At 43.8% G+C, this 25,405-nt stretch overlaps 1 protein-coding gene across 1 annotated transcript; it reads right to left on the minus strand.

Moving 5' to 3' along the window:
* Window positions 1-307: 307 nt before the first annotated feature.
* LOC120933630 (proteinase-activated receptor 1-like) lies at window positions 308-11,438 on the minus strand. The gene is made up of 2 exons (XM_040346940.1): window positions 11,382-11,438; window positions 308-1,569 (listed from the first exon to the last, which is right to left on the minus strand). The coding sequence occupies exon 2, from the start codon at window positions 1,442-1,444 to the stop codon at window positions 554-556; it is 891 nt and encodes a 296-aa protein (XP_040202874.1). The 5' UTR covers window positions 1,445-1,569; window positions 11,382-11,438; the 3' UTR covers window positions 308-553.
* Window positions 11,439-25,405: the final 13,967 nt, after the last annotated feature.

Consider the following 25,405-nt stretch of genomic DNA (forward strand, 5'->3'; position numbering starts at 1 on the left):
TAGCACTCGCCGCATGTCACTGGAGAGCACATTGAACACATTTTAAAAGTGGTCAGAAACTTGTAAATAACTCATGAAAGAATAAAGTTACGTTAAAACCAAGCACACCATTGTTTTTCTTGTGAAATTCCCAATAAGATTGGTGTGTCACACGACCCTCTTCCTATTGAAAAAACAAAAGTTGGATTCAAAATGGCTGACTTCAAAATGGCCGCCATGGTCACCACCCATCTTGAAAAGTTTCCCCCCTCACATATACTAATGTGCCACAAACAGGAAGTTAATATCACCAACCAATTCCCATTTTATTAAGGTGTATCCATATAAATGGCCCACCCTGTATATACTAGTTAACAATAAATTCCAAAGCACTGAAATAGTTCATATAATTTTTTAAAGGCTTTGCAAAAGTTCACTGCATAGGACAAAAAGCAAAACACAAAGTACAATAACCTAAAGCAACCAATCAAAATTGATCTCTGTGTGATTTGTATCCAGTTAAAATTGGATTGGATCATTGTGGCCTACAGCCCATCACTTTTGCTTGGGAGTTTCAGCAAGTCTCTTCCCGAAAGGTCACCTCCGTGTTTTCCTCATTGTCTGTTAGGGCTAAGCGTTGTCTTCTTGGTGGACGCGAATCTTTCTTCCAACCCAGAAAGCTGTAGACGTATCTTTGACACTCGGAGGAAGCCAGATAATAGATAAGAGGATCCAGACAACAGCTGATGCTGCAGATAGTGGAAGAAAGGGTGTAGGCCTCATACAGGGAGTCATCATCATAATAATACATCTGAAGATAATAAGAGAAATGGAGGACGTTGGTGGGGCCAAAACAAAGGATAAACACAGAAAGGACAATTACGGTCAAGTAGATGGCTCGTAATCTCCTGCGCATATTATTCATCTTTATTGTACCAAGGCTGTGGATGGTTCTGATGTAACAGAATGTTGTAATGGTTAAGGGTAAGAAAAATAACAAAGATAAAAGAGTGGTAAAATAGTAAAAGTAGAACCCTCGTAAATCGTCACTATACTGCACGTCGTAACAAGTTGTGATATTTAGCTCATAAATAAATATAGTTTGTTCTCCTAGAAGTAGAGGCACAGTGCTGGCCAATGAGATTGCCCAGATGACACCACAGACCAACCAGGCTCGGTTTACTGTGCGCCAGGACAGGGACCTAACCGCGTAGGTTACCGCTATGAACCGGTCAACGCTGATACTGGTCATGAACAGGATGGAGCAGTACATGTTACAGTAAAATGCTGCCATGACGAAGCGGCACATTCCTTCTCCGATCAGCCAGTTATTTCCAGAAAATCGGTAAATGATGAGAAATGGCAGGATGCTAACAAAGAGGACATCTGCAGTGGCGAGGTTGAGCATGTAGACCACTGCCGGCTTCCTGACCTTCATCTTCACCAGGAATATGACGATCGCCATGATATTGAGAGGAAGTCCCACGAGGAACACAACAGTATAGATGGATGGGATAAACTTAGTGTTCCTCCAATTTACGATGGATAAAATGCTTTCTGAATTTGTTCCATAATATGGGTAAAGTGTGTCTGAAAAATAAAAAAGATTCACAGAAATTAAAAATTTAATAAATATAGCGCTACATATTGATTAACTGCTTGCTGACCATGCACAGTACATATTGTAATGGGTTAGCTCGGTAGCGGGGTGTGTGACCTCCTGAGTGGGTTCACTACACACTGAATTATACAGGCAGCCGTGGGTGGTTGAAAAACAAGGGTTATGGTTTATTCTTTCATATTGCTGGAAACAAGTGCAAGCATCAAAACAGCATAAACAAAATAAAACATAAAATAATGTTAGCATACAAGGTTTGTATTTAATGAGCAACAACCACTATATGTCATTGCTGTGTGCCTACTACATTGTATGATCACTAGATGGCAGTGTTACGTTTGTGAGTTCATGTTTTGTCTATGCCTCATAAGTAATAAAAGAGTTCCTGCTTCCGTCGCAGCATTCATTGAAACAGACTGTCTGCCTGTACTAATAAAAGATTATATCTAACAGGTTATGGGCCCAGGACATGTTACAGAAGCCCAGGATATAATACAGATTACCCCTGGATATATAGTGAGAAATTCAGTGCGCTACTGTGAGTAAACGAATGTGATAATATAGTGGTGATGATAAGATGTGTAAAATAAATCTGAGGCCGCTGTATCTAGGAGTGTTCACATAACACAAAATAAGAATAGATAAATAAATAAATGATAAGCGCTTCAAATACGTGATCTAATTCACCGTGGAGGGTAATACCAGTGATGAGTGCACAAACACAATAAGAGGTTAAATGTGATAAGTAACCAATAAAATATTTTCAAAATAATCACAAATGATGTGAACCTGAGAAGGTGCAAATAGTGCAATGAGATGTCCTTCAATATTAAATGCAAACAACGATTGGTGCAATTAGTGGTTCAAAAAAATGAAAATTAAATATACAAGAAAAAATGAATGGATGATAATGAGATCAGAGTATGATCGACAGTCTATATAGGATGGATCAGATGAAATCAATTTCTGAATCTCTGCTCTCCTCCCTCAAGTGGTAAGTATATATCCTCATAGGTAATGTAGTTCCCTTACCTGCAGGGTACTATATATGAGCATATAGTATGGACTCCACGACGTGATGGTCCTGCTCCTCCGAGTATGGATGACTCCTCCTGCTCCAGCTGATGGGTCTCTCCAAGCTGCAGGGTACTATATGTAAGTATATAGTGTGAACTCCACGGCGTGATGGTCCTGCTCCTTCAAGTGTGGATGACTCCTCCTGCTCCAGCTGATGGGTCTCTCCAAACTCCGTGGTCCGGAGTGAGCAGTGAGATGAGGGAGAAAAGAAAAAAGTGCCTCCAATAGTGCAGTAGATTTGGACTCGATCCGGTTTATTATGGTAAAAGTTAAATATGCAAGTACATTTTGCAGGGATGGGCACATGCAGATGACAAAGTTTTTAAAAATCCCGGGGACGCGGCGTTCTAGGTACCGCCTGACGTCTGGTGGCCTCCGGCTTGTGCGGGTATGTTAGTATTGGTCTGACTCCCTACGGCGTTACGTCACGCACCTCGTGACTTCATCAGGGGACTGATCTGGATATAGCCAGATACAGTGAGCTAGAGCAATTGAGTGCAGGAGACAGCAACAGAAAGACAAACAGCAGAAATGGCTGCTGCCATCCCCTCAGCAAAGTTCTCCATTGCAAATCTGACGAATCAGAACTACCAATCTTGGAAATTCCAGATGAAAATGCTGCTTATAAGAGAAGGTACGTGGAAATGTATAAATGAACCAAGACCTGCACAGCCCACAGAGGAGTGGTTAGACAGAGATCAGAAGGCGCAGAGCACAATCTCCCTGTGCATAGATGATGATCAAATCATACATAAATGTAACTGTCAGACTGCAAAAGACATGTGCGAAGAGTTACAGAAAGCACATGAAAGAGTTAATCTCAGCAATAAACTGTATTTAATCAGAAAGCTCTATCAGACTAAGCTACAGAAAGACCAGGACATGCAGGACTATATAAGACAGACCTTAGAGACGGTGGAGAGACTGCGAGGGATTGGAGAAGAGATAAAAGATTTCCATGTTGCAGCACTATTATTAAGTGGACTTCCTGAAAGTTATGAGACACTTGTAACAGCACTAGATGCACGTCCAGATGATGATCTGACACTGGAATATGTTAAAGGCAAGCTTGTGGAGGAATACAAGCGCAAAACTGAAAGCATGAGTAATGTGAGTGTGTGTTCAGAGACGGCTTTAAAGACGAAATACAAAAATAAACACAGTAACGTGCAGCTAGAAAAGCGGGAATGCTTTGTGTGCAAGAAACCAGGACACCTAAAAGCAGATTGTAGAATCTGGAAAGCTAGAATGCAAAAACAAAGTGCATTGCAACAAGCTAAGAATGTCATAGAAACAAAGGAGTATGCATTCGGATCCAAAAATGGTGTCACCTCTGTGCAAGCATGGTGTGTGGACTCAGGTGCTACAAGTCACATGACAAATGACCGAAGTTTCTTCGCTCAGCTTGATGAAAGCAAAACAGAAGGGATAACTACAGCTAATGGACAATTCATGAAATCAGTGGGAATAGGAGATGGCTTTCTATACTGTCCTATCTCTCCAGATATCACCAAAAAGATCCATATGAGGAATGTTCTGTATGTGCCAGATCTTGAAAGCAACCTTTTGTCAGTAAAGAAACTCACTAACCAAGGCAATGTAGTCACATTTCAGGGTGACAGTTGTATCATAACAAAAGGGGATTGCTTGCTTGCAAAGGCTAAAATCATAGATGAACTATATCAGCTGAACTGCAGTGAAATGGTTAAAATAGCCAAAGAGGATAAACATTCAAACTGCATCCACACTTGGCACAGACGATTGGGGCACAGAAATTCTGATACAATAAAGAAAATAGTTGAGAATAACCAGCAAGTGGTATTAAGATTAATCCATGTGATCACATAATGATTTGTACCAGCTGTATTAAAGGAAAAATGGCAAGGACACCTTTTCCCAAGCAGACCAACAGCAAAGCTCAAAAACCTCTGGACTTAATACATTCAGATCTTTGTGGTCCAATGAAAACTATGACTCCAGGAAAGAAAAAGTACTTCCTGACCTTCATTGATGATTACTCCAGATATACCACAGTATTTCTACTTCACAATAAGGATGAAGTGCCAGAGAAATTAGAAGAGTATTTCGCTCAAGTAAATAATATTTTTGGCGGAATGCCCAGAGTACTACGAACAGATAATGGCTCAGAATATACAAGTGGTAAAACACAAGCCATTCTCAGGAAGCATGGAATTATGTTCCAGACAACAGTTCCATATAACCCGGAGCAAAATGGAGTTGCAGAGAGAATGAACCGCACACTGTGTGAAAGTGGGAGGAGCATGCTATTTGATGCTGATATGCCAACTACATACTGGGGAGAAGTTATCACAACTGCATGTTATCTTCAAAATCGCTTGCCGGGAAAAGCAACAACAAAAACTCCATATGAACTGTGGAACAAAAGGAAACCCGATTTAAGACACATCAGAATTTTTGGAAGTAAAGCTTATGTACACATTCCAAAAGAAAAACGTACAAATGGGATGCATGTGCAAAAGAAGGTGTACTTGTGGGGTACAGTGAATCTCAAAAAGGATACAGGATTTTACATCAAAACACGAACAAGGTAACAGTCAGCAGAAGTGTGATTATTGATGAAACTTCTATGTGCTCAAAGTTTGAACAACAGACACAAACTATTCAAACTGAGAAAGAATCAACATCAGTCACTCAAGAAAATAAGGAAAGTGATACAGAAATAGAAATTACTGCAGAAGAATCAAAACCTGAACCAGAAATACCTTCAGTCAGAAAATCAACCAGAATCAATAAAGGTGTTCCAGCTGAACGTTTATCTTACATAGCTCGCAGAGCTGTTCAAACTGAACCAGGTTCATGGAAAGAGATGCAGAAACTGCCAATGCATGAGAAACAAGTATGGAATAAAGCCGCCAAATGAAGAAATGACATCACTCGAAGATCTCCAGACATGGACACTTTCAGAGCTACCTCAAGGTAAACATGCCATAGGATGTAAATGGGTTTTTAAAACCAAATGTAACTCTGAAGGGAAAGTCTGTCGGTACAAGGCAAGGCTGGTTGCTAAAGGTTACTCACAGAAGTTCGGTGAGGACTATGATGCTACTTTTGCTCCAGTTGCTAAACAAAGTACTTTCAGAACACTAATGACAGTGGCTGCCATGCGTACAATGATTGTGAAACATCACGATATTAAGACAGCTTTTCTTAATGGTGATATTGAAGAAGAAATTTACATGTCACAGCCAGAAGGATATTTGAAAAAGGGACAAGAGCATCTTGTCTGCAAGTTGAATAAATCTCTTTATGGCGTTAAACAATCAGCTCGAGCATGGAACCTGAAGATTAATCAAGTTCTACTAAATGAAGGATTTACAAGAAGCAAAGCTGATCCGTGCCTATATGCTAAACAAGTAGACACTGAGTGGATGTATCTGCTAATTTATGTAGATGACCTGATCATTGCTCACAAAAACAACAATGAAATTGCAAAGTTAACAGGAGTACTCAACGAGCACTTTGAAACTAAAGACCTAGGTGAAGTGACATATTATCTTGGAATTGACATCCAGCGTGAGAAACATGGAAGTTTCCTGTTGAATCAGAGTGCAAAAATTGAATCTATTCTTCAGCAATTCAACATGACAGAGGCGAAAGGAGCAAGCACACCTATGGATACAGCCTATCCAAAGTTAGAAGGAGAAGATGATCTTCTCACATCCAATGAACAATACAGACAAGCAGTGGGGGCACTTCTCTACATTGCAACCACTACACGTCCAGACATTGCAGCCAGCATGTCTCTTCTTTGCAGGCGAGTTGATAAACCACGTCAAAGAGACTGGAATGCGATCAAAAGAGTTATGAGATATCTGAAACAGACAAAAGACTTAAATTTGAAACTGTCAGCAAGTGGTGATTTAAACCTCGTGGGATATGTGGACTCCGATTGGGCAGGTGATCACAGCACACGCAAATCCACAAGTGGTTACTTATTAAAATTGGGAGACAGTCCTATATCATGGTCCAGCAAGAAACAGATGTCAGTGGCATTGTCCTCTACAGAAGCCGAATACATATCTGCAGCTTATGCAAGTCAAGAAGTTGTGTGGTTACAGCAATTACTCAAGGATCTTGGAGAAGCAACATCAGAACCTACCGTCTTATTTGAGGACAATCAGGGTTGCATTAAGCTTGCAACAAGTGAAAAGATTAATGGAAGAACCAAGCACATCGATGTCAGACATCATTACATTCATGACTTAGTTGATCAGAAAGTGATTGAACTTGTGTATTGTGAGTCGGAAAACATGATTGCTGATGCTTTGACAAAGCCACTAGCTAGAAACAGATTTGTTGATCTTAGATCAGAAATGGGATTGACATAGATAGTAGTTGTTGAGTGGGGGTGTTAGCATACAAGGTTTGTATTTAATGAGCAACAACCACTATATGTCATTGCTGTGTGCCTACTACATTGTATGATCACTAGATGGCAGTGTTACGTTTGTGAGTTCATGTTTTATCTATGCCTCATAAGTAACAAAAGAGTTCCTGCTTCCGTCGCAGCATTCATTGAAACAGACTGCCTGTACTAATACAAGATTATATCTAACAAATAAACCCTGGCCACTTAGGCCGTCTACCTGCACAACACAGGAACCTACCTATGGAGTCTGGCACAGCCTACTGCTGGGCAGACACTGCTGGTCTTCCATCAGAAAACAATAGTCTTTTTGATTTTCTTATCACACAGCAAAGATATTAACTACCACTTCACCTTCAGAAGTCTTCCTCAGCTCACTGCTCTCCTTAACTCAACAAGCCTCAGGATGCAGCATTGATTAGTAATCCTCTGGACAACTTATAGAGGCCTTAATTTCCTCATTCTGAACAGCTGAAGCTATCCAACGTCCTTAATCCTTTTTGGCTACTTCTGCAGCTGACCCCTGATAGTAATTGGTGAATTTTCTAAACAAGGCAGAAATGTATCTCCCGTCTGTGACAACACCCCCAGATTTACCTGACTTCCTGTCACAATATATTGCGACAGTGTGGGCCAGCTGTGCAGAATCACGTATATACAGGGCTTTTTTTTCAGCAGAAACACAGGGGGGGGACACAATTCTGGCACCTTCGGCACTCAATGTAGTAATGGGGTGCTGCGGTATGCTGGAGGGTCCATTGATGCTCTCTGCTGGGGAATCTATTCTTTCTGGGGGGCGGGCAAGGGGTATAATCTATTGTTGAAGGATGAGTCTATTGTTGCTGGGGTTGTCTTATGTTGTTGGGGGGTCAATTGTTGCTAGGGGGGATGTACTGTTGAGGGAGGGGTCTATTGTTGCTGGCTGCTGAGAGAACTAATGTTTGCTGGCTGGTAGGGGTTGGACAACAACAGGTCTCCCAGCAGCCAATGCTGGCTGGTAGGTGTTTATTGTTCATTGGGTGGATCTGTTGTTGGTAGGGGGTATTTTGTTGCAGGGGGTCTATTATTGCTTGGATGATCTGTTGTTGTGGGTGGGGTATATTGCTGCTTTGGGGGGGGCTTGGTTGCTGGTTCCAGGGGATATATTTTACTTAAAGTGATTGCAAAGCCTTGTTTTTTTCTATAAAAATAATAAACGTGTTATACTTACCTGCTCTGCTGCAGTGGATTTCCACAGAGAAGCCCTGATCCTCCTCTTCTCTGGTCCCTCTTTGGTGCTTCTGGCCAGGGCAGCCATAACAAATGTTGGGGCCCCTTGCACAGCTTTAGGCAGGGCCCCCCTGGAGCAGAGAACCGGGGGGGGGGGGGGCTGACAAAAAACAAGTGTAATATCTTCTCTCCTAAGCGGGCCCCTTACAGATGTAATGCAAAAAAAAACAAAAAAAAACGACCGGCCAGGCCTGTAAGGGGCCCCTTACAGGTGTAATGCAAATTTTTTTTTTAAATAAAAAAAATAAAATGGGAGGGGGGGGGGGGCAGCCGGGCCTGTAAGGGGTAATGCAAAGAAAATAAAAAATGGGATGGCTGCCAGCCAGGCCCCTGGGGACCATCGGGCCCCTTATAAGTGTAATGCCTGTAACCCCCTGATGGCAGCCCTGCTCCTGGCCCTTCCCTTCTGTTAAGTGCCCCCACAGCAAGCAGCCTGCTAGGGGGGCCCCCCCGAGCCGAGTCACAGCTCCTTGTGTCCATTCAGACACGGAGCCTTGACCCGGGCCCCGCCCCTCCTCACCCCAATTCCCCTGATTGGCTAGCTGACTGTAACAGCAGCAGAAGCCAATGGCGCTTCTGCTGTGTCTCAGCCAATCAGGAGAAATAATTTTGTACTGTTGAGATACTGGTAGACAACGCTGGACAGGAACCTAAGGTAAGTATTAGGGGGGCTGCTGCACACAGAAGGCTTTTTATCTTAATGCATAAAATGCATTAGGATAAAAAAACCTTCTGACTTTACAACCCATTTAAATTCCTATTATCAATAACAAATTACTTAGCACCACAAAATAATACTTGATACTGTTTTCTTTAAAAGGGGTGATACTGGGAGGTGGGTAGCGGGTGGGAACAAAGGACGAAATGTTGCACCTGTCAAAATAGAAAACGTTAATTTTTTTTTATTTTCGATTCGAAAGTAAACAAACAAAAGAAAAATCTTGATCAAATGATTACAATGACTTTTGAAATCACCTTTTGGCTTAACACAAAAAAAAGCATTATTTCGAAATGGTACTATAACAACACACACAGCCTTTGATTTCAGCAATTATGTGTACAGTTAGTATTTGACTGGAGTTTGATGTAAAATTTTATTCGAATTTCAGTCCAAATTTCATGAAATTTTAACCAACGAGTCACATGACACCGGGGGAGGTAAAATGGCTAATTGGGCCCAATTTGGACATTTTCACTTAGGGGTGTACTCACTTTTGTTGCCAGCGGTTTAGACATTAATGGCTGTGTGTTGAGTTTTTGTTGAGGGGACAGCAAATTTACACTGTTATACACAGTGGTGTATTTAGGTTTTGTGCTGCCCTAGGCCTGACTAAACTTGTGCACCCCTTAATTTAAATATGACCCACCCCCTTCCTGTCAAGGCCACACCCCTTTCTGTTTAAGGCCCCGCCGTACACACCATAGAATCCATCCGCAGATAAATCCCAGCAAATGGGTTTCAGCGGATAGATCCTATGGTGTGTACACGCCAGCGGATCTTTTTCCGCGGATATATCTCCCCTGGGATGGATTCCAGCAGATCGAATATTTGCTGACATGCACAACATATCCATCTGCTGGAGTCCATCCCAACGGTTGGATCCGCTGGTCTGTACAGACTCACCGGATCCATCCGTCCGAAGGGATCCCCCGCATGCGTCGTAATGATTTGACGCATGCGTGGAATTCCTTATATGACAGCGTCGCGCACGTCGCCGCGTCATAATCGCGGCGACGGCGCGACACGTCATCGCAAGAGGATTTCGGCGCGGATTTGTACACACCATCGCATGAAAATCCGCCGAAATACACAAGAGGATTTATCCACGGAAACGCTGGACCGCATTCGCGGATAAATTTTATCGTGTGTATGGGGCCTTAGACCCACCCTGACATTTTCGAGTGGGGACACTAGTTCTCAATGCCTGGGTGGGGGGAATGGGTTCCCTTAATTTGCATAGATTTCCTATCTCTTCCTGTTTAGCTATGGGGCAGAGAGTGAAGGGAAATCTCTGCAATGGGACAGGGATGGTAAAAAAAAAAAATTGACAGGGGCTATAACCCTTTCCCAAAATGGGAAAAAAAAAGTGTTGCCTATAGTTCTACTTCAAGCACAAATTTCTGATAATTTTATGGAGAGGACTAAGAAGATATAACCATGCCAATGGTACAGCAGAAAACATATAGCACAGTGAGGAAGGTTTGTGGTCCAGGATGATAGGACAGTCAAAATTAGGAACAGGTTGTGTTACACCAACAGTGGCCCAGATTCAAGAAGCAATTGCGCCCGTGTAACCATAGGTTACACGGCGCAATTGCTTACTTGCTCCGGTGTAACGAGTGCTCCTGATTCAGGAACCTCGTTACACCAACTGCAGCCTAAAATCTGTGCGGCATAAGGCTCTTATGCCTCGCAGATTTTAGGCTGCATTCTTGCGTGGGCTCATTTAACTTGCGCGCGCTTACGCCGGGCAAATTTGCCAGAGCGCCCTCGCAATTCACGGAGCTGCATTCTTGCGGCGGGATCATTTAACTTGCGCGCGCTTACGCCGGGCAAATTTGCCGGCGCGCCCTCGCAATTCACGGAGCTACTGCTCCGTGAATCGAGGGTAGCGCAAATTATTTGCGGGGGGCGCAAGGCAAAATCGTTGCCCTGCTCCCCCGCAAATAAAGCGCAAATCTACTTGAATCTGGGCCAGTGTAGCACAAGCCAGCGGGGACACTTTCTGTGCTGCCCCCCTGCAAAGTGCTGCCCTAGGCCCGGGCCTTGTTGGTCTAGGCCAGGATACAGCGTTGGTTATACAAGCGGTACACTCACTACTTGACATTGTAGTTACAAAGTGTAATTTCTTCAGTGTTGTCACATGAAAAGATAGAAGAAAATATTTACAAAAATGTGAGGGGGTGTACTTACTTTTGTGAGATACTGTACCGAAGTATGTTCCTAACATTTATTAGAACTGAGGAATCCATTTGCATTGACTGGTGAGCATTATCAGATACTAAAGAAATTGGTAATAAGCTCCTTACCGTATAAATCTGGTGTCCATTCGGCGGTAATATTTGTGTTGAAGTCGGATGTTGGATAACCTGCCAAAAAATATAATTTAATTGACATATTTAATTATAATTGAATTTTAATTTACAGATTTGTTAAAATCATTAAAAAAATATATATATATTTTAGACATGAGATGACATTCACCAATCTTGGCGTTTTTTTTTTTTTTTTAGGTCACATGCCTTTTAGCAAGGAAGGGGTTAAACACAAATTATGCCAAAACCAGTGATATGTGGGTTCTGTTCCAGTCTTATGAAATGTTGCCAGTAATAATGTTTATGGATAGGGATGCACCAATACCTTTTTTTACAACGAGTACTCATACTTTTTTTTTTAAGTACCCTACAATACCAATTATCGCTGCCCCATCAATGGTAGATTTATTTATTTTTTTATTTTTGTGCATTTTTCAATGTGAAACGTGTAAATATATGTTAAAAGGTGTAAAAATATAAACAAAACAAAGCTAACAAAAAAGTTTTATTTATTAATAGTTAAAAAAATAAAAAAATCAGCAGCAAAATAATAATTAACCACTTAAGGACCGGACCAATATGCTGCTAAATGACCCAAGGGGTTTTTACAATTCGGCACTGCGTTGCTTTAACTGACAATTGCGCGGTCGTGCGACGTGGCTCCCAAACAAAATTGGTGTCCTTTTTTCCCCACAAATAGAGCTTTATTTTGGTGATATTTGATCACATCTGCGGTTTTTATTTTTTGCGCTATAAACAAAAATATACACATTAGACCCCATTGAACCCACATTGTTTTTTTTACCATTTATGTATTGCTGGAAATGGTATTGTCAGCAATTAAATTATTTTTCTTTATAAGTGTCAGTTTGGCTGCAGCAGGTTCTATACATTGTACAGATGCGACACTTTACAGACAGACTAAGGGGCCCACCCCAGGCACTATATTTAAAGAAATTTTCATTATTCCAATAAGGTCCAGGGTTGTGGGGGTGAGGCCCTTTCTTCATCAGCCTGGAGTCACGGTGCTTTGTCAGTGCTTTGCCACGGGGGACCTGGCATCCCCGCAGTCTGTGACTCTCATGTGCATGCGTGGGAGCGACATCATCGCAGCACGGGCAATCAGATGGCCAGAGGACGTGGACTTGAAAGCCTGGGTGAAGATGGAAGAGCCTTCAGCGGTGACCGTGCCCCGCTAGAAGGCTTCGCTCTACGGTAAGTATTTTATGATGTGCTAGTATGTGATGTATTTTAGCACATTGTGCAATTGTCTTACAGGGTTTGAAAAAAATGCAGTTTATTACCGCTTTAACCACTTCAGCTCCGGAAGATTTGGCTGCTCAATGACCAGGCCATTTTTTGCGATACGGCACTGCGTCGCTTTAACTGACGATCGTGCGACAATGTACCCAAACACATTTTTTTTCCACGAATAGAGCTCTCTTTTGGTGGTATTTGATCATCTCAAGCTTAGCTACAACCTACGTGTTTCGACATAATGTTGTCATCAGGGGTGGTTTTACCCTATTTAGAGTTTTCCTTGTATTGTTATGAAGAGAACTGATTAATTAATTATCACCTTATTGATGAATGTTGGTATTTTATTTATTTAATATTATGAGATTAAGGTTGATTAAGGTTGATAGCTATATGACATTTTGGATAAGTAATTTATTTGTAGATGAACATTTATGTTTATTTTTGTAGCAAATTATTAATTGATTCATTTTCACAAAGTTGTTTTATTACTGTGGTTCTAGATTAAAACCGTTGGGTTTATTTTTGCCCTCTTTGTCCCAATGCGGAGATTTCTCCTCACTTCCTGTCCCATAGCCAAAACAAGATGTGAGAGCAAATCCCTGTAACTTAGTGGAATTCCTTGGAGCCCCTAAGGTCGCCAGAACTAATGTTCCCCATTGGAAGATTTCCCTTTCTATTAATTTTCTGGGGACAACCCAAAATTTGGGTATTTCTTTTACTTTCACTTTCAATGATAATGGTAAACAGGACAAATAGAGAGGGTGAAACGGGGATAGAGACAGCAATAAAAACTGACAGGTGATTGAAACCATGTCAACTTTATCCCAAAAAAGTTTTGCCTTTAGTTATACTTTAAGGCCCAGATTCACAAAGCACTTGCGCCGACGTATCTCGAGATACGCTGCGCAAGTGCAAATATGCGCCACAAACTAAGATATGCCTAAAAACAGGCTTCATCCCAGCGACGTAACTTGCCTACGCCGGCAAAAAGTGGGCGCATATTTACGCTGGACGCATGTGGCGCTCCCATTGATTTTCTATTCAATTATGCAAATGAGGAAGATAAGGCGATTTACAATCGTACTTGCGCCCGACGCAGGCTACGCGATGTGCGCGTAAGTCGTACGTCCGGCGTAAAGTTAAGCCCCATAAAGGAGGTGTAACTCAGCAGCAGACATGCAAAGGTCTGCACCAGGGAACACAAGCCAACGTATTTTACGTTGGACGTGAATATGACTAGGCGTAGGGTACGTTCACGCCGTAGGCAGTGATCCGGCTTATCTTAGGCAGTTGTTCCAACGTATTTGTGAGCATGCGCACTGGGATGCGTCCACGGGATGGCGCATTCGCAGTTGGTGATACGTATCTATCTGGCACTCTGCCTATCATTTGCATGGGGTCACGCCTCATTAGCATGGCTCACGCCCACTTCCACTTACGCCGACTTACGCCTTGGAAACCCAGCGCAGTTTTGGGAGGAAGTGCGTACAGGAGATACGCTACGGCGGCATAAATGTGCGCCGCTGACTGTGAATCCGGGCCCTTGTGTCCAGCTGAGATATTACATTTCTGCAAAGCAGTTTGTGAATCTACACATATAAAAAGTAACTGCTACACTATTCTACTGATCTAATTAGCATTAGGAAAATGAATGTCAAGTTCAGAAGGATTCCAGAAGTTGGACATCACTCCATTGTAGAATAAATATGTCCAGCTTAGATGTCAGAATTCTCGAAAGTATTTAGCCTACAAGTGACACTTCATTCAGTTGCTGAGAAAAAAAAAACACATAATCGTATTATAACCCTGATATTACACTTTTGAAACTCCACCATCCAGACACCACCTAGAGGGAGAGTTGATCTGTTACCTTTTATCTCCTTCCCACCCCATTCACATGCCCAGGATTGGTCCCATGAGTGCTCTGGGTACTCACCATCTGTCTGATTGTCTCTGTTCAATGTGTGGCACAGGATGACCGCATGTAGAAGGACGAGAGGCGACAGCGAATGGACTTCCATCTCCAGTCCCGGCTAAGCACTGATATGAAGGATGACTGAAGCTAAAGCTTTTTTGCCGTTGATGGGTGTGAACTGTCATGAAAGTGGACAAGATGGACCCTACAGATAATGTCTCAGAGATGTACAGATTACTTTGTGTTCTTAACTGTCTGCTCGTAGTTGAACTGAGAGAAAACACTTTTGTATGTCAAGTCAAAAACTTTTATTCAAGTTTTGAATAGAGCGTAGAAAGATTAGAACCCCTGACTGCTTTTCACTACTATCCAAAGCTCCGGAGATTTCCCTTCAAGTCCTGTCTTGCTGTCAATGGTTCCACCAGTGGCAGTGCGTCCATAGAGGGCACAGGAGTGCCGCCCCCTCTCTCTCCTGCACCGCCACTGATTAACAATACATAGATTCATGCATTGCATGAATCCATGTATTGTTGCTGCCGCCCACTATTCAGATGGCCAGCCCCCTGGTAAACGCAGGCCATCTGAAAAAACGGCAGCTGGTTGGCTTTGGAAGTGCCCATCAGAGCCAGCGGCTTCCAAATAGTTAACCAAGGGACGCACGGGGGGTGAGTTCCCTGGCTAACAATGACAGGCGTCTCAGCCAATCAGGTTCACCGGTTATGGTTACCGGTAACCTGATTGGCTGAAGCATCATTGAGGGCGGGAGAAGACATTGAGGGACCGTGGAAGGAGGATGGCTGACCCCAGAAAGGTAAGTGCCAGGCAGGGGGGTCAATCTGGCAGCATTTGACAGGGCACAGTGGCAACAATTGATGGGCACAGTGGCTGCCTTGGATGGGCACAGTGGCTGCGTTTGATGGGCACAGTGGCTGCGTTTGACGGGGCACAGTGGCTGCGTTTAATGGGCACAGTGAGGCTGCAATTGTTTTTTTTTCCTGTTTGTTTGTGCCACCCCAAAAATTCTAAACACCAGCCGCCATTGGGTTCCACCAAATTGGAAGTGAAGTAGAAGCTGCAACAAGGACACAGAAAAAATGTCTAATAAGGGTTCAATCTTATCCCTACTTTACTTCGAAAAGGTTCCCTCACTTCCTGTCTGGCAAGATGTTGTCAGCAAGATAGGACGTGACAGTAAACCTCTTTAGCGGAACCCTAGATAGTAGTAAAGACCAGAGAGTGGTTCATACTTCCTCACGCTACACCATATCCACTGGAGCTCCGGAAGATTTTACCCCCTTCATGACCAGGAAATGTTTTGCTATTTGACACTGTGCTACTTTAAGACTGGCTATATGCAGTAAAAAATGTATTTCCTGCAACCACGGGTTGCAGGAAAGAAATTCACATGATTCACCATCAACACAGGCAGTGCTTATCACCAATTGCCTTCTTCCGGCAGGGGTGGAGGGGTGATGATGGGAGAAGAAAGTAATTATTGCTAGCGACTATAGCAGCCGTTAGTGATATTTGCAAGAGGATCCGGCAGGCTGGTTGTACCCAAGTTGATCAATTGATCAACTTGGTACAATCAGCCTTCCCATTAACAATTCAAATCTCGGGCTGTTCCTGCTATATTGGCCAAGATTCGAACCATGTATGGCTAACCTAGCTGGCGATTATGCAGTCATGCAACACTGTACCCAAGCAGAATTTATATATTTTTTCACATAAATCAAGCTTTCTTTTGGTGGTGTCATGTCTACCCCAACGCAGGTGGATAGACACTATAGCTGGCTACTGTTCACTTCACCTATAGCAGCCCCCTTTCCCTTAAGGCAAGCAGGCCTACAGGTACTTGGTTGCCCCCAGGACTTATACACAATGCTATAGAGTCTGGCCAGTGGCCACCATGCCAGGGCAGATGTGAACTGAACAAAGCAAACAGGTACTTGCAGTTTAACAGATAGCGTGGCTCTAAGACGGTCCAGGTAATAATTCAGGCAGAGTTCTGGGGTGGTCCGATATCCGATCCGGGTCATACACAGGGAAATCTAACAGCAAAGTAGTGCATATCTCTGTCTCTATCACAAGCAAGGGATAGAGTGTTCAGTTTGCTTATATCAGGTCACTGACCAGATCAATCAGTCAACAGGTGAACACAGACAGGGAGGAAAAGCAACAGCCAACACCCGGGTGCTGGAATGAGGAACAGGGGCACTAAGTGATCATGACAGGTGGTATTTGATCACTAGTAATGGTGGTGATCATAGACTTGTAATGGGATTGTCATAGTGTGGCGGCGGGAAATTTTACACTAACTGGCGCTGGGGAGGAACTGACTAACTGCCACTAACATCACCAGTGACACTAATACAGTGATCAGTGCTCATATTTTACACTGTCCCTGTACTTATGACACTGGCTGGGAAGGGGTTAACATCTAGGTCAATCATCTTTTAATGGCACACCACTATAACTCATGAAGGAAGGGCCCAGAACAGACGTAGCAGTATCAGGGATTCTGTCCCTTACCCACAAAGAAGTGCAGGTTAAGGTACCTGGACACAATCTGAAAGAAAATAATAACAGTGTTGGTACCTGTAACACGGAAGTTGCCCCATAGTGCATAGTTGGATTGCATCACACCAGTGTTGTGTATAAGAAGCACTTTGGTGCACGTAGGGCCAGTGCTTGACTATTTCACACCCTAGGCAAAACTACCAACACCCCACGATGGGCGGTCGGTGGGCTGGTGTTAGTCTTGCCTAGGGCACGGATGCCTACAGCCAGGTGCTCAATTCCAGAGTGGACTTCTCCTCCATCTTGAGACATGCTATGCCCCCTCAGCTGTCCTCTGACTCTAGGGAGCCAGCTTGGTGTCACCTTCCTCACAGACTGAGCTGCTGCTGACCTCCTCTGCACCAACTGAGATGGATGTGCTCCACGGCTAGTGCTTTCTCTGGATTGGCCAGCAGAGTGTCAGTCAGCACCCCAGGCTTGTGTAGGATGGCTGTTTTCAGCCCCTTGTGTTCCCCGGCCAGGCTAGTAGGGAAGTCAGCGGTTGTGGCAGTGCCTCCTAGGCAGTAGTGTGCCCTAGGCGGCTGCCTAGTGGCAGCATCGATCCTGGGTGCAATGTTGAAAGGGTCAAAGGTTGTTGATTGAAGTGCCAGTGGACACAGAAGTGATTATAGCGATTGGGGTAACCTATCTGAACAAAGGTTATTTTGGAAAATGTTCATTGGTAGGACAATAATTTATGGAATATTGGACAACAGGGGGCAATGGGAAACTTTTGAAAGCTCCCAGGGCGAGTAACCTCTTGCTTGTATGTTGTTCCTTCACAGACACTGTCCTAGCAGTAATGGTGACAATAATGAGCTTGGTAATACACTGTGGAAGATTTCTGAAAATGATAAACAGAACAGTGTGTTGTTAACCTTAAAGGATTTGGTTGCAAATGGTACCCACACAGGTATTAGAAAACCTGAAAAACAGAGGTGGTGTTTGAGACTAATACAGGTAGGAAGAGGGGTGGTTCCCTGACATATTCCATAGAAGTAGGCCCCCTACAATTCTAGGAGAGTAGTTTGGGGGAGGTAAAAAGAAACACAAATACCCAAGGCCAAAAGGTAGAAGGGATGGTAGAGAGAGTCCAGGGTTACCCTGTTAAAGGTTAAGAATAGGGATGAGCTTCGTGTTCGAGTTGAACGTATGTTCGACTCGAGCATCGTATGTTCGATCGTTCGTCGAAATACGAACAAAACGGGTCGTTCGCGCCAAATTCGCTGCGGCATTGCGCGCGGATGATTGGCCAAGCATGCTCTATGTCCCGCATGCTTGGCCAATCACAGCGCCGTCAGTAAAGAGAGCCGTAATTGGCCAAAGCCAGGGTGGCTTTGGCCAATTATGGCTCAGGGCTTTAGCACACACCCCACACTATAAAAGACCGCCTACTCATGTAGTGTGTTCCGGGCTTGTTCCAGATCAGACAGAGAGAGAGATTGTCTTTTTTCTAGCTAGATAGAGCAGGCAGGCTAGTCAGATAAATTTACAGTGTGTAGAGGATGTATATACATCCCAGAAGCTGTACATATATTTATACACTGTATAGTTTAGTTAGATTGGTTCTTCCTAATCTGTCAGGCAGTTGATTGTGCTAGCTGCAGTGTTCTCACGTGTTGTATTGCCCGTGTGCTCAGTGCACCTAAACCCACTTGCTGTATACTGCAAGTTTGCTCATTACTTTGCACCTAAACCCACTTGGTGTATAGTGCAAGTGTGCTCATTACTTTGCACCTAAACACACTTGGTGAATAGTGCAAGTGTGCTCATTATTTTTCACCTAAACCCATTTCTTGTATACTGTAAGTGTGCTAATTACTTTGCACCTAAACCCACATAGTGTATACTACAAGTGTGCTCATTACTTTGCACCCAAACCCACTTGGTGTATACTACAAGTGTGCTCATTACTTTGCACCTAAACCCACTTGGTGTATACTACAAGTGTGCTCATTACTTTGCACCTAAACCCACTTGGTGTATACTACAAGTGTGCTCATTATTTTTCACCTAAACCCATTTGTTGTATACTGCAAGTGTGCTAATTGCTTTGCACCTAAACCCACATGGTGTATAGTGCAAGTGTGCTAATTACTTTGCACCTAAACCAGGGGCGGACTGACAACTCATGGGGCCCCCGGGCAATAGAAGACTATGGGGCCCCCGGGCTTACTGATGGCCACCACGCCAGGAGGCAGTGCAGAGGCGGGGCAGCTAAAATCTTGGGATTTTCACATCAAAAGCATGTCGGTTTCGGACATATCAGGGACAGATCTAAAAAAAAAAACACAGATTTTTACATACTGTCCCTGGTTTTACTGAGCCTGGCAACCCTGATGGGGGCCCCCTAGTGGCATGGGGCCCTCGGGCAGTGCCCGAGTGACTCAATGGTCAGTCCGCCCCTGACCTAAACCCACTTGGTGTATACTACAAGTGTGCTCATTACTTTGCACCTAAACCCACTTGGTGAATAGTGCAAATGTGCTCATTAGTTTGCACATAAAACTACTTTGTGTGTACTGCACGTGCCCTCTGCAGTTTGCACCTAAAGCTACGAGGTGTGTGTACTGACTTTGTCCTCTGCAGGTCATTATAATGTCTGGAAGGGCAACAAATAGAGGCAGAGAGTCACGAGGGCAAGCAAGTTCTGCGTCTAGAGGCAACAGTGCTGGTGGTGGACACGGTGCATCCTCTTCAGCACGTGGCAGTTGGACGCGCTCATCCTTGTTTTCGGGAGCTGGCTGTGTGGAGCCTCAACATGCAGATAGTATGGTAGAGTGGATGATCAAGCCGTCCTCATCCTCCTCATCCTCTCTCACCCAGGCTGAGCTTACTTTGTCTGGCAAAGTACGTGCCAAGGCGTCCTCTTCCCTCTGCTCAATGGCATCACTAACTCCTTCCCTAGTCCCACCATGTCCTCCTGAGGAGTCCCCCAAACTGTTTGAACACAGTGTTGGGTACATGCTGCATGAAGATGCGCAGCGTTTTGAAGGCTCCGATGATGGAACACAGATAGAGGAAGGCAGTAATGTGAGCCCAGATAGAGGGGGTGGCCAAGAAGCACAGCAATCTGGCAGTCATGTTCCCCCAGCTGCAGCATACTGCCAGGTTTTTGACAGTGATGAGGAGGGAGGGGATTATGAGGTCACTGACTGTACGTGGGTGCCTGATAGGAAAAAGGAGGAGGAGGAGGCACAGGCACATCTCCAAAGAGGCAGGATGCCCTCCAGGGGCCAGCTTAAGGGCAGCACACCAACTGCATTACATCGCAGAGCTATGCCTGTGCAGGGCGCTGCTGTGTCTCAGCGTTACTGCAAAAGTTCTTTGGTGTGGCCCTTTTTTGAGTCATGTGCATCAGATCATTGACATAACATGCTGCTCACTTCAGATGCACAGATTAAGGCTTACCTGTAGGTGCTCGAAATATCTCCTAAACCTCCACAGTTTAGAAAATATTTACAATAATGACGAGCGCCAATGTCTACGGCGCATGTACTGTAGATAACGGCGCAGGCGCACTTTAGAAATGGCGATCGTGCCGTTGATAAAGGAGGTCATTGGAGATGAAGTCATGTGACAGTGACGATACACGTCAGACACTAGGACACCGGAAGTGACGTTTGCACGGTGCGAGCTCGCTGCTCCTTTTTTATATACACTACATTACTGTGTTAAATGTGAGTGCCCTGATTGTTATATGTTTGAATAAACCACTGAGTGTTTAAAACATATTACACTAGAGAGCCTCCTCTATGTTTTCTCTAGGCTGCCTGGTGACTAGTAGTGTTGAGCAGAATATGCCATATTCGATTTCGCGATATATCTCGAATATATATTCGAATATTCGAGATATATTCGCTAAATTCGAATATTCGTGATATTTTATCGAAAGTAAATGATTGCGATTTTTCGCTATTGCGAATGCGAAAATAATTGCGATTTTTTGATAACTGCGGTAGGAGCACTCTGATTGGCTCAGAATATTCGTGATATTTTATCGAAATATCGCAACATGCGAATGCGATATTTATTGCGCAATTTCGAGAAATGCTGGAGGAGCGCTCTGATTGGCTCAGAATATTCGTGATATTTTATCGAAATATCGCAACATGCGAATGCGATATTTATTGCGCAATTTCGAGAAATGCTGTAGGAGCACTCTGATTGGCTCAGAATATTCGTGATATTTTACAATACAAAATAATTGCGAATATTCGGCAAATGCGGAAGGAGCACTCTGATTGGCTCAGAATATTCGTGATATTTTACAATACAAAATAATTGCGAATATTCGGCAAATGCGGAAGGAGCACTCTGATTGGCTCAGAATATTCGTGATATTTTACAATACAAAATAATTGCGAATATTCGGCAAATGCGGAAGGAGCACTCTGATTGGCTCAGAATATTCTTGATATTTTACAATAGAAAATAAAAAGTGTTTTGCATTGGTGGTGATTCTTTACTCTATCCATCTGTCACAGCCATTTGTCAATCAAACACCTTGAACATTGAACACGTTCATGCTGCATGCTTTGGACTTTTTTTCACTTCACATATCAAAGACATTTTTATGAAAGATTATTTTTCTATTATTGGGACTATATTTCTTTATATATTTGTTTCACTGTGTATTTCACAAGTTATTTGCGCTTGCTTATTTTATAATTTGCCCACATGTCTTGTCACTAGACATATTTTTTATTCTTGTAGAGCGACTCCATTTTCTGTCTTGTATTAAATTATGTTGTATAACATTTTTGAGTTGCTGCTGTATTCTCCCCTTTTTTTAAGGTATGCGCAATTTTTTCCTTCTTACAAAAAAAATAATAATATCAAACATACAAATATTCATAACATACACATACACAAAGCCCCCCCCTTTTGCATCAGAGACAATCAGAGTTCTCCTACCACAGTTATCGAAAATTCGCAATCATTTTCGCATTCGCAATAGCGAAAAATCGCAATGTTTTTTTTTTCAATTTGGCAACATAAAAAAATCGCCTCAGCTTAGCTACTCGGCCCAGGGTCTCTAATCATACCAGCAATGCTTTTAGACGTCGATAGGATGTGATCTGTTTTAAAAATCAAATTGAAAAAATGCGAATATTCGGAATTGCGAATATTCACCGCGAAATTCGAAATATAGCGCGATTTCTCGAATATGCTATATTCGAGTCGAATATTCGCAATGCGAATATTCGTGAGCAACACTAGTGACTAGGGATGAGCTTCGCGTTCGATACAAACGTATGTTCGATCGTTCCTCGAAATTCAAACAAAACGGGTCGTTTGCGCCAAATTCGAGTGACGCAAAACGGCCCATAATTCACTGCGGCGTTGTGCGCTGATGATTGGTCAAACATGCACCATGACCCTGCATGCTTGGCCAATCACAACGCGCAAATAACGAAGAACAATAATTGGCCAAAGCCAGGGTGGCTTTGGCCAATTATGGCTCAGGGGGTTTAGTACACACACTTTAGCCCCACACTATAAAAGGCAGCCTGCACGGCGGCCTCGTGTAGTGTGTTCCAGCTTTGTTAAAGAGAAGAGCAGTCAGACAGTTAGAGAGAGAGAGAGATAGATAGAGACACTGTACAGTGATAGATAGATAGATAGATAGATAGATAGATAGATAGATAGATAGATAGATAGATAGATAGAGCAGGAAGGCTAGTCAGTTTAGTTAAATTTACAGTGTGTAGAGAATATATATACATCCCTAGGAGTTGTACATATATTTATACAATGTATAGCATAGCTAGATCTGCTATTAGTATTTTTCAGGCAGGAGATTGTGCTTGATGCAGTGCTCTAACGTGTTGTATTGCCTGCATAGTCTTTAGTTTAAACATAGTACCTAAACATAGTACTCAGTGTTAGTGGACGTGTGCTATTTAATTGCACATACACGCATTAACTGTTACTGCACGTGTGCTATTTATTTGCACAGAAACGCAGTCGCTGTTAATGAACGTGGGCTATTAAATTGCACATAAACGCAGTCGCTCTTACTGCGCGTGTGCTGTTTAATAGCAACTAAACGCAGTTGGTGTGACTGCACGTTTGCTGTTTTATAGCACCTAAACGCAGTTGGTGTGACTGCACGTTTGCTGTTAAATAGCACCTAAACGCAGTTGGTGTGACTGCACGTTTGCTGTTTTAAAGCACCTAAACACAGTTGGTGTGACTGCACGTTTGCTGTTTTATAGCACCTAAACGCAGTTGGTGTGACTGCACGTTTGCTGTTTTATAGCACCTAAACGCAGTTGTCCTGAATTTGGTGGTGCAGCGGTTCTTGGGCAGGTACCCGGGCTTACAGGATGTCCTGAAGCAGGCCAGGAAAGTCTGTGTGCATTTCCGGAGGTCATATAATGCCACTGCTCGGCTCACAGACCTCCAAAGGGAATACAACCTGCCCAAGAACCGACTAATCTGTGACATGCCCACCAGATGGAACTCTAGGTTGGCCATGCTGCTGCGGCTGCACACGCAGCAGAGTACACAGCAATGAGTACCTGTGCCAATATGGCAGCAGAACTGGGTCAGGGGAGCTTGTTTTTTTTTCACCACGCCAGTGGGCCTTGATCAGGGATGCATGCACTGTCCTGTCACCATTTGAGGAGGCCACGAGGATGGTGAGCAGTGACAGTGCATGCATCAGTGAGACTGTCCCTCTTATTCACATGTTGGAGCACACGCTACGTGGAATAATGGACAGGGCCCTTGAGGCAGAACAGAGGGAGGAAGAGGAGGACTTCCTTACCTCTCAAGGCCCCCTTTATACAGACAGTGTTCCTGCTTGCCCACCTAGCACACAGGAAGAGGAGGGGGAGGATGAGGAGGAGGAGGAGGATGATTGTATCAGCAGCATGGAGGTGGAGCCTAGCACTCAGCATCAACAGCAGCAGTCTTCAAGGGATCATTTACAGTCCCAAGGAACACGTGGACTTTTACATGGCTGGGATGAGGTGGCTGCGGATCCTGTCGTCCTCAGTGACCCAGAGGACTGTGCCCCGAAATGCCTCTGCAAACCTACGCTGCATGGCCTCCCTGATCCTGCAAAGCCTGCGTAAGGATCCTCGTGTACGTGCTATCAAGGAGAGGGATCATTACTGGCTGGCAACTCTCCTTGATCCACGTTACAAGAGTAAGGTTGCGGACCTTATGTTGCCATCGCAGAGGGAGCAGAAGATGAAACTTCTGCGGGAGGCCTTGCAGAAGGGTCTGTGCAATGCGTTCCCAGAACCGGGGGGATTACCAAAACCTGGCCCTGGACAACGTGTTGCTGAGGCTTCGGTGAGTCACAGAAGGAGCGGTGGAGAAGGTGACCGTCTGACCGATGCGTTCAGACAATTTTTTAGTCCCCAGCCCCAAGGTATGACCGGTTCCAGCAACCATCGCCAGCGTCTGGTTTACATGATCCGGGAATACCTAGGGTCAAGATTCGACTTGGACACCTTCCCCACCGAAAATCCTCTGGCTTACTGGGTTTTGAGGATGGATCACTGGCCGAGAATTTGCACAGTATGCAATTGAGCTGCTGGCTTGCCATGCATCCAGTGTTCTTTCAGAACGCACATTCAGTGCTGCTGGAGGCTTTGTGACCGATCACAGGGTGTGCCTCTCCACCGACTCTGTTGATCGACTGACCTTCATCAAAATGAATCAGGCTTGGATCAACACCAGCTACCAAGCACCTGATGCTGATGTTACTGAATAATATTTTTTTGTTGAAATGTCAGATCCCTTTGAGACTGCGTATGCTGATGCTGAGTGACTGTCCTGTTATGCTGCTGATGGAATATCCTTCTCCTCCTCACTTTTCTTGCTGATAGCTAGTAAGAAATTTTGTGTTTCTGGGCTCCACCACCAGTGCCTAAGGCCTAATTTTTATGCCCCTGTATAACAGGGGCGTCTAATCACAATTTTTGATGCAATACTTTGCATGTGGCTCCTTGTTGTGCTCCAATTACAGTTATTGGGAGGGGTTGCAGTGTTGTGTTGTGCCTGAGGACAAATTTTTCTGCCCCTGTTTAACAGGGGCGCCTAATAACAATTTTTGATGCAATACTTTGCACGTGGCTTCTTGTTGCGCTCCAATTACAGTTATTGGGAGGGGTTGCAGTGTTGTGTTGTGCCTAAGGACAAATTTTTGTGCCCCTGTTTAACAGGGGCGCCTAATAACAATTTTTGATGCAATACTTTGTACGTGGCTCCTTGTTGCGCTCCAATTACAGTTATTGGGAGGGGTTGCAGTGTTGTGTTGTGCCTA

Source organism: Rana temporaria, chromosome 3 (assembly GCF_905171775.1).
Source record: "Rana temporaria chromosome 3, aRanTem1.1, whole genome shotgun sequence".
NCBI classification, from domain to species: Eukaryota; Metazoa; Chordata; class Amphibia; order Anura; family Ranidae; genus Rana; species Rana temporaria.

Bases quoted from the DNA above. Each gene is read 5' to 3' on its own strand.
- LOC120933630 (XM_040346940.1), bottom strand. From the start codon at position 1,444: ATGGCGATCGTCATATTCCTGGTGAAGATGAAGGTCAGGAAGCCGGCA.